The sequence below is a fragment of the Gossypium hirsutum genome, chromosome A12, assembly GCF_007990345.1.
Source record: "Gossypium hirsutum isolate 1008001.06 chromosome A12, Gossypium_hirsutum_v2.1, whole genome shotgun sequence".
NCBI lineage: Eukaryota > Viridiplantae > Streptophyta > Magnoliopsida > Malvales > Malvaceae > Gossypium > Gossypium hirsutum.
In genome coordinates, this window is record NC_053435.1 from 79,195,661 (window position 1) to 79,212,778 (window position 17,118).

General features: G+C 34.1%; 1 protein-coding gene across 1 annotated transcript; it reads right to left on the reverse strand.

Moving 5' to 3' along the window:
• Positions 1-308: 308 nt before the first annotated feature.
• LOC107923551 (lysophospholipid acyltransferase LPEAT2) lies at positions 309-5,147 on the reverse strand. Its single transcript, XM_041082766.1, has 14 exons — positions 4,527-5,147; positions 4,262-4,442; positions 3,572-3,631; positions 3,286-3,449; positions 3,148-3,211; positions 2,974-3,042; positions 2,805-2,900; positions 2,609-2,653; positions 2,394-2,464; positions 2,188-2,254; positions 2,063-2,113; positions 1,663-1,773; positions 1,494-1,541; positions 309-633 (listed from the first exon to the last, which is right to left on the reverse strand). Exons 1-14 carry the CDS (start codon positions 4,991-4,993, stop codon positions 463-465), a joined length of 1,665 nt encoding a protein of 554 aa, XP_040938700.1. The 5' UTR covers positions 4,994-5,147; the 3' UTR covers positions 309-462.
• Between the last annotated feature and the right edge of the window lie 11,971 nt (positions 5,148-17,118).

Genomic DNA, 17,118 nt, shown 5'->3' on the forward strand with positions numbered 1-17,118 from the left:
AAGATAAAAGACAAGATGCGAACCCATGTTCTTATTATGTAAACACAAATATAAATCATTATAAAAATAAAATAAAATATACAATAAATTTTTATACTCTTTGTAAATCTAAAATTTAATCCTTTCATTTATAAAAATTATTTTATTAAATTTAAATTAATCACAATATCATTTTTTTATTCACATTGTTACCTAACAAGTATTTTTTTATATTAAACTGACAAATTTTAATGTTAACAATTAAACTTAAATTTTAAAGTCTAAAAGTATGATTAAATTCCGAAAAATACAAAGATATTTTAACTAAGAAATGTAACAAGTGGATGGCTCTTATATTTGATCATATAAAATGTTACCGAATTGATTGAGGTTTATACCAGAAACTCTTTCTCACCAATATAGCACACCAAAAAAAAAAAAAAAAAACAATCTATTGCAAAAGACAAGGGTACATACACCCCATCAAACAATATCCTCCAACATTCTATCACCACCTCTGGAGAAGTTCTTTTGCAGCAATCTGGGTGAGAACAATGCTATCAACAAAGGGTTTTTTCTCAGACAGGTAATGAAGTCATCCCTGCTGATTCTCCCATCAGTGTTTGAATCAAATAGGCTCAACAGTCCATGGACCTGCATGTACACGTGGTTCCATATATATAGGTTGGATTGAGTCCAGAAACAACATCAACGATCAATATAGTTTTTATAGTTTTATAACGGGAAAATCATTTTTACTATTAAAAACTGACGGAATCAAATAGTTACATGTAGCGTGCTATATTTACATCATGTTGACGTACATGGACAAATTTTTATCAATAAACATGGATGAAATTTTTAATGAAAAGACCACTTTGCATACTAGAACTAATTTACCCATTTATTTAATAAAAGAAGCAAAATACAATTTATCTCATAGTACAAAGGCCTCCATGAAACTTTTACCTTTTATAATGTTATTAAAAGTCCAAATTGATAAGTTTTTCTGTTATAAAGGCCCTTATATTAGGTATCATATTGCATTTTACCCATTTACTAAAAAATAAACAAATTAACTCCTGTACATTAGATCATAAAGCAAACTAATCCTTTCTACTAAAAATTTTATTTATTTCTTCAATTAAAAATTGACATGACTAATGCAATACCAAGAGAAATACATGTGCAATCCCATTTTGCCGTACAAGGACCAGTTTTATCAGTAGAAATAGATGGATTTTTTAACAATACCAGTTTACTCTTTGATCTAACATACAGAAACTAATTTACTCATTTTTAAAGTAGAGAAAGTAAAATGCAATCTAACCCATAGTATAATGGCCTCCACGGAACTTTTAACTTTTATAATGTTATTAGTACGTCCCAAATTTTTCTATTAATAACATTCTTATGGTAAGAATCCTTACAATATCGGCAACAATCAACAATGTTATCAATTTGAACATATACTAATAACACTATAAAGTAGAGGGACCAAGTCTTTTGTTTACCTCATCTTCATTCAAGTCTGGAACTGCATGTCTAAGGATGTTTGATAACTGATCCAAAAGCAATAAAAACAAGTTTTTAAGCTAACGTTCCGAGCATAAATACACAAAGGTTAAACCGATGAAAAGACCGAAATACGAACTAACATAAAGAAAAGAAAGAACCACGTACTTCTTCCTTCATGCAGTAGTTATCTCCCCTAACATCACATTCGGCAAACGCTAATTCACACGCTTGCATGAATAGTGGTTGCTTCATAACATGAGCTACCCCGACTAAAAACTGCCAGGAAGAACACAAAACGGTACAATGAGCCATCTACGGATGAAAAAATTGCTTGAGTTGTCTTTTGGACCAATATTAAGGTGAATTATCGTAACAGGGAGAATTCAGATGCTTATACAAGCTAGTAGTGATCAACCGAAGGTAATATAATAGCAGCATTATGAGTAATGGCAATGTTGCCATGGTCATGGCCGGTTAGCAACACACTGTAGCGTAAAGCTAAAATTAAGATATAAATAAACAGAAGCACGAAAATTCTAGGGAGGTAAAACTGCAGCTGCATTACCTGCTTGAATGTAATTGATCCATTCTTCTCCACATCAAGGAACCCAAAAATCTGTACGAGAAAATAATCACGATACAAACCAAAGGAAGTACGTTTCACGAAACTGAGGAAATTCGGCAACTGACCTCTTCAGAAAGTTTACATGCCTTTAGTCGTAGGCCCCTCGAAAAATCATGAAGTTTAACACAGCCACTGCACGAAGAGATCATTAAAAACTATTAAAAGAGAATGGAACGAAATATCTTTGTGTTTCTGAACTAGAGATGGTGCAGTTCTATGAGTTGAGCTGGCTCGATAACAAGAAGGAATACCATAAATACGTTAGCGATACCTAGTGTCCGGATTCATGGAAAGAAACTTATCCAGAAAGTCCACGGCCTCCAAGCTGCTTATATGGTACATCTGAAAAACGATATAAAATGTTTACCGAGTGAGAGGGATCGAGCAACTTCATAGAAACCGATCTAGACAAGGTTAAATCAAGTTCAAGTTTAAATACAAATGTATTTTATGGAAAGACAAATAAGAGTTTCAAACTGGACTCACTGATTCAATCCTGGCCATTTCAACCATATAACTCCAAGGCCTTTCCTGCAAAATTTTTGTTAAAAGAATTATTAACACTAAAACAAATAGATATTCAGATGAATCACATGTTACGAGACCCGATTCCTCACAAAGTTAACATAAGTTTTATCACTTAAAACGTCGTAAAAAAAAAACCACCAAGAGAAGCACACACTTGTTGCAGTTCAGCAGCTTTCATTAGGAGCATTAAATCCCCATACGAATGAGATGTTTGTACGACATTAAGAGCACTTGCCATAGCTTGACCAGTCTGCGACAAACATACGAATTAATCAATAATCTAGAAAACCCGACACTACATGGAAAACCGTGAACAGACTTACCCTCTCAGCAAAGTGGACAGCACTTAGTTTTTCATTATCAGGGGGCATAATGATAGGGAGATATTCTACCTGTCAAATAAGAAAACCGGGAATCAGATTTAATCAAAACGTAAAATTTACCGGACTTTGGAACCCAACATTGAAATTTTGAATTAGATAAGCTAGAAGACATACCTCCATGTAATTATGAAACTGAGTAAACATTCTAAACATGAGCTTAGCCAAAGATATAAGCCCCCTAAACAAGACAACACCAAAAGTATTTAGCAAGTGCATGGACAAAAAAAATAGACCGAAGAAATTGAGTCCTACCAGGATTGATCAAAGTGTACATGAGGATAATGAACGATTATAGGTTGAATCGGATGACCAGGGATGAATGCACCGAGTTGAAACGAAATAAGTACCTTCCCATTAGTCGTGGTTCCCTCGGGAAATAGTAGAACTCTAGGAAATTTATCACATGAAGCCCTTCTCTGTATTCAAATCCTTGAAAACACATTTCTGTATCAAATAGCTTATAAAATTGATAAAGCAATGCTACTCGAACTTAACAGACTCGAGTTTTGAAACAACAGATACAATAGAAACTTTCTACCTTTATTTCGTTTACAGCGTTCTTTCTTGATGCCGGTGAGAATCTATTAACATATATCACCTACCATGGATAAAAAAGAAGGGTATATTACAAAAACAAATTAAAAGCAAGTGGATAGAAAAAGATTATTACAATTGTTTTTTTTTTTTTTGGGGGGGGGGGGGACCGGTTCCTTTGAAAGAAGCCTTCAAAGTGTTGTCTTCCAAGTAGCTGACCCAGACCCCAACAACCGAAAGTATTGCCCCCGTGTTGAGGTTCTGTCTCCAGCCTTCATGGAGAGCCGTGTATGGTTCACGGTAGAAGCCTTGTGGTTGGTGGAGATAGGTACCTGCAAGGCTTGGGAGAGGTGTCAGTATTGGACGTCTGAATAATAACGGAGGTACCTGGGCCCCCTGCAACTCGAACTACCAACCAAGGCTTGGTTGGTGGTTCAAGTCGTCCCGTGATCAAGTACTTCCCCACGCCCTATACTGACATTTCTCCCGAGTTTGCAAGGATCTATCTCCACCAATCAAGGCACCCCCTACGTGATCCTTACACGGATCTCCGCGGAGACTGATGACAGAACCTCAACACGGGGACAATACTTTTGATTGTTAGGGGTCCCGGTCGACTGCCTGAAAGACGACACTCAAAGTCGTCCCCGAAAGAACCGATCCATACTCAACAACAATTAAGATTATTGGTTACCTGCATTGCTCTAATAATAGTTCCAACAAAAGGCATTGAATCATGTGACTCTGAAGCAACAATTGTAGGAAACAATTCGTAGAAATAAAATATAGGTTCAATATATGATACATGATTAGATACAACAATTGGAGCAATCTCTCTTGGAGCTGGTTTCCCTTTTCTTCTAATCCATTGGTAACTACAAAAACATATTAACAAAGCTCAAATCTTTGAACTAAAAAGTTTCACTCAAATGAATAAAGTTTGAATCTTTAAAACTTACCCAAAAGAGAAAAGTATAATCCGAGCACAAATTCTAGTGACCCACATGATTCTACACCGCCATTTAGGCATTGGGTTTTGTTTATCTTTCCACCCTTCTAATGCTATCCTAGTAGCAATATACCCTACAGCCAAACATGCCCCAAACAAGACCAATCTCAGTAACATTATCGGCAAACACAGTACGATCTTTACTGCCTCGTAAACCCCAGAAATAAACGGCGTTCCGTTTCGAAACGGGTCGACGGTTGTCGGTGCCGGAACAGAGTGTCCATCCGACCCGAGAAAAGCGTAGGGGTTGGGAGAAGTGAGGGTGGTTTTCTCCTCGTTGTGCGTTTGGAGGGGAGGTTGATGATTGGACGGAAATTGATCGGAGGGTTCGGAATCTTCATCGACAGCGAGGACGGTTTGGGGTTGATCGGAAAATCGGGGGGAAAGGAGAGGTGAAGTAAGATCATGTTCCGCCATTTTTGATGAATCAAAAATGAAGAAAATCAGTGCAAAAAAATGGTTTTCTGAGATTAGAAATGTGAGACTGAAAAGAAGAAACTTGAATGAATGAAGTAAAAAGAGTTTGGTTTTTGTATGGTGGAGTTGAATTTGTTTGGTTTCAGACCAAAAACTGACGATAGTGGCGGTGTTGTGTTCTTACATTTTTGTTGCCACGTGCTTTGCATGTGGACTAATTATTTTTCTTACATTTGTTAATGTTTTAATATTTTTGGGTAAACTACATTACTAGTCACACAATTATATTCATTTTTCCTTTTTGATCATTCAACTATAAAAAATTACAAAAGAATCATCTAATTATTCAATTTTATCTTTTTTGGTCCTCAACTAACTAAAATAAAAATAGGAATACCCAAAAATTCAAGATAAATGGATAACCCAAAAAGACAAAATTGAATAGTTGAGTGCCAATATTATAACTTTTCATAGTTGAATGACCACTTTATAACGTTTCACAACTGAATGGTAAAAGAAAAACATAGGTAAGCGGTTATTAATGTACTTTTTGTCCTGTTTTAGTACTTTAATTATTATTTTTATCACATTTTAACTCGACACCCAATGAAAATGTATCATGTACTCAATCGCAATTTTACTTTTAGGTAATCTCAAAAAAAAATCATGTATCAAAATGAAAAAATGGATATATTCAAAGGCTCAAGCAGAAATTAATTATTTAAAGGATTATTTCTTCTTTTTCTTATCTTAAATAGCTTTTTAATCAGGGTTTTGGTATGTTCTTTTGTCATTACCTTTTTGTTTGAATGATTCACATTTTGGAATTAAATTAATCCCAAAAAGGATGATAGAAGATAAAAATAATGGTTTTAATTTATTTTCAGATCTTATTATATTATCAATCTTTAAAATATATTATCCAACTTAAAATAAATCTAAAAATAACTTGAATTTGAGTGTATCGAAGCGCATTATTCTCCTAACAAAATTTTTTAAAAAAAATTAATATCGTAACACCGATAATACATATTTTTTTTAAAAAAAACCCTTAAATAAATTGTTATGATTCTTATAAATAGATTCGATTAATTTTATTTTATTTTAGATCCACTTAATTTTTTTAATTTAATCTTAATTATAAAATATCATTAGAAATCAATGTACCAAAATTGTTAATATTAAAAGGACCATCAAAGGTCCTTATTATATATGTCTAGCTAAATAAGAAAAAGAATTGTTAAAAAATTAAAACGAAAAATTATTTTAGGGGCCAAATATAAAATTCTAAAAAAATTAGGATGCAAGATATAATTTTACCTTTTTTGAGAATAAATATAAATTTACTTTTATTTCCAAATAAATATACTACATAGATTATTGGATCCACCCCTACCCCACTCTTAAATTATTCATAAAAAGAAAAACCAATAAATACTTTTTTTTATTCTTATTAATTCTTAAGGCTTAAGGTTTGATATAAATCTAGAAATTTTTGAGTTTCATCAACAATGAGTCAACATTTAATACCAAAAGAATAGACTGATTTTATAAATAAAAAAACCATCATTCTCTAAAATATAAAGGATAAAGCAACTTTTACTCCCTAAATTTGGTAGTTTTCTTTCAATTTAGTCCCTAAACTTTTTTTGTTCACATTATCCTTGGAACTTGACAACTTTTCTCAATTTGATCTCAAGGAGCGGAGGGAGGGGGCAAACTAAAAATAAAAATTCTCTATTAGTCCCTTTTATTTTTGGAAATTACAAGTTAGTATAATGGTAAAGTTACACTTTACCCCCTAAAAAATTATTCATTTTTGGCCCCTCCTAAAACAATTTTATGGCTTCACTCCTGTTAGTTCCTTAGCTTGGTTTCCATTAAGGTGTAATGATGTGACACTCTTGAAATTTTTTAAAAATTATAAAGAAATTATAAAAGTCATTAAAATTTTTAAAATTTTCAAGCAATGATGATATAGTACAATATCAAAGTATCACGTCATCACACTTAGATGGAATCCAATATTAGGAACTAAATTGAGAAAAAAACTGTCAAGCCTTGGGACTAATATAGACAAAAGAACTTAGGGACCAAGGTGGAAAAATTACCAAATTCATGGCCTAAATGAGGCTTCACCTCTTTCTTAAATGACGAAATTATAAAGGACGTAATTAACTAAAGACTAGAATGATCTGAGATTATTTATTTGAGGTTTGATGAAAGTGACTAAAATGCATAGGGGTCTAGAATTGGAGATATCCATAATTATGAGAATTCGGAGGACCATTCAATCAATTACCCAATAAGAGTGGAGGGTCGGCTACTAAATTAAAGCTGGTAAAGCTATTTTCTTTTCTTGGCCCATTCATTCATTAAAGCTGCTTTCAAAGGTCACTATCCTCACCAAAGACTAAAATACATTAATTCATATTACTAGTGGTGGGGGTTCCAATATTCAACCAAATGGCAAATTTGATTCCTAGAATTTTGGAACAGTTAATTGCCAGATTGGGTAGGTTGGGGTCAGGTGTATATATATAATATTAGTACATTTTATATTTATTCAAGTTCAATTTAAATTGAAATATAGAGATTGATAATTGGTCCTTTAAATAGGTCTATACAAATAATGTTTTAATTGAATTTTTGAAGGTCTAATTATGGATGTTGTCCTTTCCTATGTTGAGGTTGCGAGGGGTTCCACCATTCAAGTAATGGCAAATTGATTTCTAGAATTTTGGAACAATTAAGGAGAATTGCTTGAAGTAACATTCATACCGTGAAACTGGATGCGTTAATGGTCAGATTGTGCTAGTTGGGGTCGGGTCTATATACGATATTAACTGTTTTATGTTTGTTCAAGTTCGATTTAATTTGAAATATGGGTTTTAAATTGGATTGGTAGCTTGTCCCTGAATAAGTCTACATGGAACAAGTATCAATTGAATTTCTGAAGGTCTAATTATGGTTGCAGTCCCTTTACTATGTTTAAGTTGAGAATTTAATCCTTTTTTAAAAAAAAAATTAATACTTCTCTTTAATTTGACATAATATGGATACTTTACATTATAATATTATTAATATATATAAATTGATAATGCGAGTACATAATCAAAGTCACATGAAAAATCTGGTCAAATATGTTTAGTAATAATAAAAGCTTAAATTTTTTTAAAAAAAATTAATGGTATCACTTTTAACAACAAAAACTAGTGATGTTATCAATTTGGACGAGGTTAATTCCATTCAATTACTTTTTCATCCATTAATACCTAATTCATGTTTAAAACTAGTGATATTATCAATTTAGACGAGGTTAACTCCATTCCATTACTTTTTTATCCATTAATACCTAATTCATGTTTAATCACCATGCACAAGTTTATTCCACATTTAATAGATAGGTCTTACACATTTTTTTTTAGTTAAAGACTGATATTTATTGATCATCACGTGGCTCAAGGTGACTGAAAATACAAGTGAAAAGCAATAAATATAGTGTAAAGAAAAAACAGTAAAAGAAAACTAGGAAAAGACAACATAGTAGAAGCCCGACGGACAAACAAAAACCGCCTCTAGAAAAACAAAACCATTAATGGAAAACCAACAAAAACCCCTTAAGCCATGAGACGAATCAGAATAACCTTTCAAAAGTATCAGTCGAAACAGTTTCCCCGTCCACATAATAGAGAGAACAACCGCAGAGGGAAACCCAATAGCTTGGAGTCCATCCATGGAGATTCAAGGAACCTTCTCCATATTCAAAGCAAAATATACCAGACTTAAAATCACTGAACCAAAAGTCTCTGTTCTTTCTCCATCAACAGTTTGACAGAGCTTGGAACTTCAGTCTCCCAGAACCCAGAAAGCCGACTTCTCTGTCCTTCCATGGCCAAAGTGTGGGCCACGCCATTAGCCAAGCAAGGAACAAAAAGGTAATCTATTACATCAAAATAGTTTTCCAGTTTATGAATCTGATGAACGATAGATCTAATGAGAGATCTGTCTTCTTCCCTTGTCTTCATTTTCTTAATAACCGTCAAGGAGTCACCTTCCACCAACACTCGACGGAAGCCCATGTGAATCGCGAAAATTACCGCTCGCTCGCACGCCCTTACTTCAGCCACGAACGCATCCGCCACATCATCAAACAGATAAGTCTCTGCCCCAATATATTCTCCTCTATGATTTCTGGCAACTACTGCTGAAATGGAAATTATTGCCTCACTTTGAAAAGATGTATCGAAGTTTACTTTGATAACACCTAACCCTGGAGGATACCAGCACTTTTCTAATGGTGGCGAGTAAATAACTCCTAACTTTTCTTGACACTGGACTAGCTCTTGTTGATAGCCACGAATAAAATCTAAAATATCCTGCAAAGAGAAATTAATACGTTCGTAGATTAGCTTGTTCCTTCTGAACCATAGAGCCCAAATAGAAATAGCAATAAATTGTTTGTTTTGCTCATCAGCCAAACAGAAAGTATTAACAAAGAGATCTTTGCAGCTCAAGCTACTATTAGGAAGAGCAGTTCGAATATTGAGAGACACCCATCTGAACGAAGAACTTCACATGACCACAATAGATGATCCGTATCCTCAGGAGTCTTCTTGCAAAGAGGACAAATCAGATCAACCCACAGGGATCGGATTGCTAAATTACAAAAATGGGGTAGAAAATTATTAAGGAGTCTCCATAAATGTATTTTGATTTCGGTAGGTATGTGAATAGGCCAAAAAGTATTGTAAAAATCCTTGTAAACCACCAGATTAGGTTTGATGTAATTATTTCTCTGTAAAAAATCAGAAACAAGGACCCGATAACCACTTCTGACCGAGTAGTCCCCAGAACCTTCAAATTTCCACAGCAGGATGTCTTTCGACCTAGAATCAGAGAGTAGGATAGAAAGAATACGCTTCGCCAGATCATCATAAAAAATACTAAAGATCAACTCATTATTCCAGGTATTAAAAACATTATCCATCAGATGGCTAACAGTCGTAAATTGCGAATGAATTTATTGAACTGACACTCTATTTTCCTCTCTGCCAGGAAGCCACGGTCATTCCAAAGATTGATACAAGAACCATTACCAACCCGCCACAAAATTCCATCAGCAATTAAGTCTCGAGCACTGCAAATGCTCCTCCAAGTAAAAGTGGGGTAAGAACCTACAGTGGCTGTTAAAATATCTGAATTAAGATAGTAGCGAGCTTTAAGAACTTTGGCTAATAGACTAGTGGGCTGGGATAAAAGATGCCAAACCTGCTTTGCTAATAATGACTTGTTAAACAAGAACAGATTTTTGAAACCCAGTTCATCCATACTTTTCAGTTTACAAAGTCCATCCCAATTGCTCCAATGGATGCCTTTGGCCGACTTATTATTAGACCACCAGAATTTGTTCATGATGCCTTCGAGTTTGCGACATAAAGATTTAGGTAAAACGAAACATTGCATGACATAAATCGGGATCAACTGTAAAACAGATTTTGCAAAAACTTCTTTGCCCCCTATCGATAAGAAACGTAAATTCCATCCCACAATATGTCTCTTAAAACGGTCTAAAAAATTTGCAAAGGCCTAATTCTTCTTTCTTTCCACCATCATAGGTAAGCCTAGATATTTCTCAAGATTCGAAGCAACCCTTACACCTAAGGTCTTAGTAATGGAGTCCTTAGTGTGAGCATCAACATTAGCCCCGAAATAGATCAAAGACTTTTCAAAATTCATTCTCTGGCCCGATACATCCTCTTACTCCTTTATAACGTCTCTAACCACCATAGCTCCCTCAATAGAAGCATCCCCAAACAGAATGTAGTCGTCCGCAAAGAATAAGTGATTAACCACAAATCTACCCCTTCTAATAGTAGCACCTTTCATGAGGCCTTTTTGCTTTGCTTCAGAGATAAGGGTAGAAAAACCTTCAGCACAAATAAGAAAAAGGTATGGGCTAAGAGGATCGCCCTGCCTTAACCCTCTAGACGACGAGAACCATTCACCATTCATCCCATTAAAGCACACCGAATAGGAAACGGAACAGACACACCTCATAATCAGAATTATCCAATCCTCAAGAAATCCCATATGAGTCATCATACTAGCCAAAAATTCCATTCAACTCAGATCATACGCTTTACTCATATTGAGTTTAAGCGCAAAATTTCCATGTTTCCTTTTTTTCTTCATCTTTAAAGAATGGAGAACTTCGTAAGCAATTAACTCATTATCAGAAATAAGTCTTCTTGGGATAAAAGCTCCTTGGGCTTCATTGATGCAACAACCCAACATGGAACTCATACGAATAACCAAGACTTTTGCGATAATCTTGTAAATTACATTACAAAGACTAATGGGCCTAAAATGTGAAAGATATTTTGGATTTTCAATTTTGGGAAACAACACAATGTGTGTTTTGTTAATAACTTCTAACTCGGAATGACCATGCAAAACATCAAGACAATACTTAGAAATTTCAGTTCCAAAAATGTGTCAATACCTTCGAAAGAAAATTTAACGGAAAACCATCGGTCCCAAGAGCTTTTAGCGGAGCCATTGATTTAACAACATTGAAAATGTCTTCCTCAGTAAATTGCTTAAGGAGGAACGTATTCATATCATCAGTAATCCTCTTTTCCACCAGCTCAAAAATACGTTCATCAACACCTGAATTTGAGGCCGAGAACAGCTGACCAAAAAAATTTGTTGCTAACTTAAGCATATCCTCATTCGTAGAAATTTTCTGACTGTGCACCCTTTCCAGTTTCTTGATTTTGCCTCGTAACTTTTGTTGGACAGCTACTTTATGAAAGAAGCTGGTATTTCTGTCCTTATCCTTCAACCAATTGACCCGAGCACGTTGTTCCCAATAGAGTTCTTCCTGATCAGCCTCTAAATTCAGCCCCAATTGAATATCAACAATTTCAGCCAAAATATCATCTGAAGGGTCCTGATTATAAAGATAACTAGGCTTCTCATCAACCTCCCTTCGGTGTGACATATTTTCTCTTGCTTTGGCTTTACTCCACTTTTGAAGCTGCAAGCTCAAGTATTCAAGTTTTCCAAGAATAGTAACAGAGAATTCATTCTAATATCTACGTAGAACACCCTCAAAAGAATTATCCAAACACCATTTGGCCTCAAAACGGAAAATATTCTCTTTATAACACCAAGGATTCCTTTGCTTTCCCCTCATGTCCAAAAGAATGGGACAGTAATCAGAAAAGGAATGATTCAGATGCTCAACCTGATAATTAGGATAAAGATTGTAATGACCCATTTTCAGTAAAATCGGAATAGTGGTTTCGTTACCACAAATCCGATCTAAAAAGAAAATTTATTTCAATATTGTGGCATAGTCTATATTACGATAGGAATACTGCATGAAAATTTTGATAAGAAAATTTTATTGATTATATAGTTAAATTGATAAAAAGAGAAAAGAAAGAAAAAAATACATTCTCAGGACTCCATTCCGATAAATCAGATTTGTAAATATTTATTATAAATATTTACGAAGTTAGTTGTGTGTCTAATTAGGTTTTGATTAGGTGAATTCGACTTAATTAGAAGTAATTAGGAAAAAGGATTAGATTGAAATAAGTGTGAAAGTTTAATTATAGATTAAAGAAAATAAAAAGGAATAAATAGGTAAATATGCCTGTAGCGGCGTAAAAAAATTCGCTTTCGGTCGCTAATTAAGGCGATTATTTGAAAATTTAAACCGACTTTTGATTTTATTAAAAAAGGGAGTCGCCACCGATCTTTTTTCTAGGTGTGATCGGACACCTAATAAATCATCTTTTTTTAGAAAAGAAAATTTATTCTTGCACAAAAAAGGCCGAATTTAGGTCTACGTCAAAAGCCAGAGTAACGTTGGGTTCGGGAGTCGGTTACGTGCGAGGAAGGTATTAGCACCCTCGCGACGCCCAAAATTGGTATCTTATTAAACACGTGTTGTCTTGATTTTCAAAAATACGAATTCAATTTGACATTTAAGTGTGATCCGATTGAAGGAAATGAGAAGTTGTAAGTTTTTGGTTTTTTAGATGGATGTTTCGTTTTTAACACGAGCTGATTAACTTCACCCAACATAGCGATGAAATCAATGACTTAATGTTAAAATCGGTACATTGCCTTATTCTTAAAATTAAAATGTAAAAAATTTCTAAAATGATAGTAAAAAAAATCTAAGGATATTATTGTAAAAAATGCGAATAGTGATGTGAATAATAAAGTATATAAAATATAAAATATTAAAATATCAAAATATTAGAATAATAATTAATATTGACAAATAAAAAATAAAATAAAAATAAAAAGTGTACATAATATATATTAGAAATAATAATGATGTTTAAAAATAATACTATTAATAATACTACACAAATATGTACATATATAAAAAATAAATACGTGATAATATTAAAAATATGTACCTAATATAGTGTAAAAAATACATACATAATATAATTAAAATATATACATAAGATAACATGTAAAATATATATATAAATAATATAGTATTAAAGATATATACATAAAATAGTATAATATATATATATGTACGTAATACAGAATTTAGAATATACCTAATATATTAAAAGAATATATATAATATAATATTAAGAAATATAATAATAACAAAAAAAAGAGAGAGAGTGAGAGAGGGTGATTTCCGGCCACAAGGCCGGCCACCGTCCGGTCACCGGACCGCCGCCAGCCGCCGTCGGTGCCACCGTACATGGCAGCCGGACCTCAAAAAAACTTTTTCGGTAAAAATGGAAAAGCTTCCTCCTTTTATTTTTACTTTCGTATAAAAGAAACAAAATAAAACTGAAAGGAAAACAATAAGCAAACAAAGAACTTAAAACGAGAATAGACAAAGAAACCTCTTTTGCTTTGATATTTGATTAATCTCAAAAAAAAAAACTAGACTCTCCAAAAACTAGCCTTTACAATAACTTTCTCTCCCAAAAATTTCTCTAAAAAAAAAACCTTACTCCTCCCCGTTTAATACAAAATATGAGAAGGCTTATATAGCCATTTACAAAATATTTTTTATTTTTTATCTTCATTTGTAGGTACAAGTGGTGGTGGAGCAAGTGTGGTTAGTGGAGTTGGTGGTGGAGCAAGTGTGGCTAGTGGAGTTGGTGGTGGCAAAGGCTAGGATTTAGTTGAGAAAAGTTTAGGTTGTGGGTTAGGGTTTTTTATTTTAATTTGGGCTTAGGGTTTTGGGTCTGAATTGTTTTGGGTTTGAGGTAGCTTGGGTTTAATTTAGTTTGGGTTAAATTGGGTTATTGGGGTTTAAGTTGTAAATGGGCCAAAATTGGCCTACAACAGTTGCCCCTATTTGCTCATTGTCGTGTAACGGGAATAGAGCAAAGACATAATGAAAGGCCAATTTTGCTCCGTCTTGCCGAGTCTTGACTTCATTAGTGCTCTTCTTGTTCAGGTAGTCTCTTTCCAGTCCACCGCATCTTGTAGCTTTGGTTCAATCCACTACATCTTCTGACATATGCCTCGTAGCTTTAATCTAGTCCAAAGTAACTTCGAGGATATGAAATTTGTGGCTTCGATCAGCTTCACTGCAACTTCGGGAAGATAAGATCTACAACTTCAATCTGCTCTTCTATTGCTTCAATGAGATAAGGTTTGTGGTCTTCTATTCTGCCACTTCAGAAAGGTAAGATTTGATATTCTCGATCAGCTTCACTGCAACTTCAGGGAGAAAAGATCTGGTGTCTTCAATCAGCTCCAATCTTTATTCTTTACTCGGCATGTGATCCTGAGCTCAACTCATTTCTCGCAATATAAATTGACTCTTTAAAACTAAACATTAAAAATAGAAATTGAAAATAGCTTAGCACGTGAGCCAAGGCTCAACTCATCTCTCGCAATATGAGTTAATTTTTTTTTAAAACACATAAATTAAAAAACAGAAACTAAAAATAGAATTTGAAAAGACATCGACATGTGGCCCGAGACTCAACTCACCTCTCGCAATATGAGTTGATTTTTGAAAAGCATAAATTGAAAAAGCAGAAATTGAAAACGGAATTTGAAAAGACCTCGGCGTATGGCCCGAGACTCAACTCACTTCTCGCAATACGAGTTGAATTTTTTGAAAAATGGCAATTAAAATTACCTCAGCGTGTCCTGAGGCTCAACTCACCTCTCGAAATATGAGTTGATTCTTTTGAAAAGTAGAAATTGAAAAGCAGAAATTGAAAATACCTCAGCACGTGAGCCGAGGCTCAACTCACCTCTCGCAATATGAGTTGGATTTTTGAAAAATAAATTGACAAACGGAAATTGAAAATACTTCAGTGTTTTGAGGCTCAACTCACCTCTCGCAATATGAGTTGATTTTTTTGATTTTTTTTTTAAAGACAGAAATTGAAAATACCTCAACGTGTCTTGAGGCTCAACTCACCTCTCGCAATATGAGTTGATTTTTTTGAAAAACAGAAATTAAAATTACCTCAATGTGTCCTGAGACTCAACTCACCTCTCGCAATATGAGTTGATTCTTTTGAAAAGTAGAAATTGAAAAGCAGAAATTGAAAATACCTCAGCACGTGAGCCGAGGCTTAACTCACCTCTCGCAATATGAGTTGGATTTTTGAAAAATAAATTGACAAACGGAAATTGAAAATACCTTAGCGTCTTGAAGCTCAACTCACCTCTCGCAATATGAGTTGATTTTTTTGATTTTTTTTTGAAAGACAGAAATTGAAAATACCTGAACGTGTCTTGAGGCTCAACTCACCTCTCGCAATATGAGTTGATTTTTTTGAAAAATGGCAATTAAAATTACCTCAGCGTGTCCTGAGGCTCAACTCACCTCTCGCAATATGAGTTGATTCTTTTGAAAAGTAGAAATTGAAAAGCAGAAATTGAAAATACCTCAGCACGTGAGCCGAGGCTCAACTCATCTCTCGCAATATGAGTTGGATTTTTGAAAAATAAATTGACAAACGGAAATTGAAAATACCTCAGCGTCTTGAGGCTCAACTCACCTCTCGCAATATGAGTTGATTTTTTTTTAAATGACAGAAATTGAAAATACCTCAACGTGTCTTGAGGCTTAACTCACCTCTCGCAATATGAGTTGATTTTTTGAAAAAAAAATTTGAAAAACAGAATTTGAAAATGCCTCAATGTGTGAGTCAAGGCTCAACTCACCACTCGCAATATGAGTTGATTTTTTTGAAACACAGAAATTGAAGAACAAAAATGGAAAACACCTCAGCGTCTTGAGGTTCAACTCACCTCTCGCAATATGAGCTGATTTTTTTTTAAAGACAGAAATTGAAAATACCTCAATGTGTCTTGAGGCTCAACTCACCTCTCGCAATATGAGTTGATTTTTGACAAACAAAAATTGAAATTACCTTAGCGTGTCCTGAGGCTCAACTCACCTCTCGCAATATGAGTTGATTTTTTTGAAAAACAGAAATAAAAACATCAAAATACCAAAAGATGTCATCTGGTGGAACTCAGGTGTCTCTTCCTTTGATTCAGTACAGCTACCACCACATCCTTTTGCTCTACTGGAATACCTGTATATGTCATGCATGATGTAATCATGATATGCATATGTTTGTCTTAAATGCCTTTATGCCTACATGATTTTGCTATGCTTCTCAGGCATGTTTGTCGTAGGTCCCTTTCTGTCATGATTTTTGATGATCTGCGTTCATTGCTTTGACTCTTGACTTTCTCTTCAGGCCTTGTACTCGTCCTCAAGCTTCACGAATAATCTGCGTTTCTCAGATATCGCTCTTTTGCCCCTAGTTGAACTTTGTCTTTGCTTTGAGGTTTTTGTACTTATCGAATTCTTATCCGGGTAATGCTTAACATTTCTTTTGTTTAGAGTATGTCATTTCACTATTTATCATGTAAATAAATGACATAATGAGATGCATGAAAATGGTTAGGTAGTAGCAAAGAAAATTAACCAATGATAGTGAAAAAGTTTCGTAAAGAGAAAAGGGATCGCATTCAACGGATAGAAATTCTCTAGATATTCAACACATGAACTCTTCCATGTTTCTTATCAAGAATCTTTCCAAGCATGACTTCTTGCGTAGAAGATTTTGAGCTACTGAAAAATG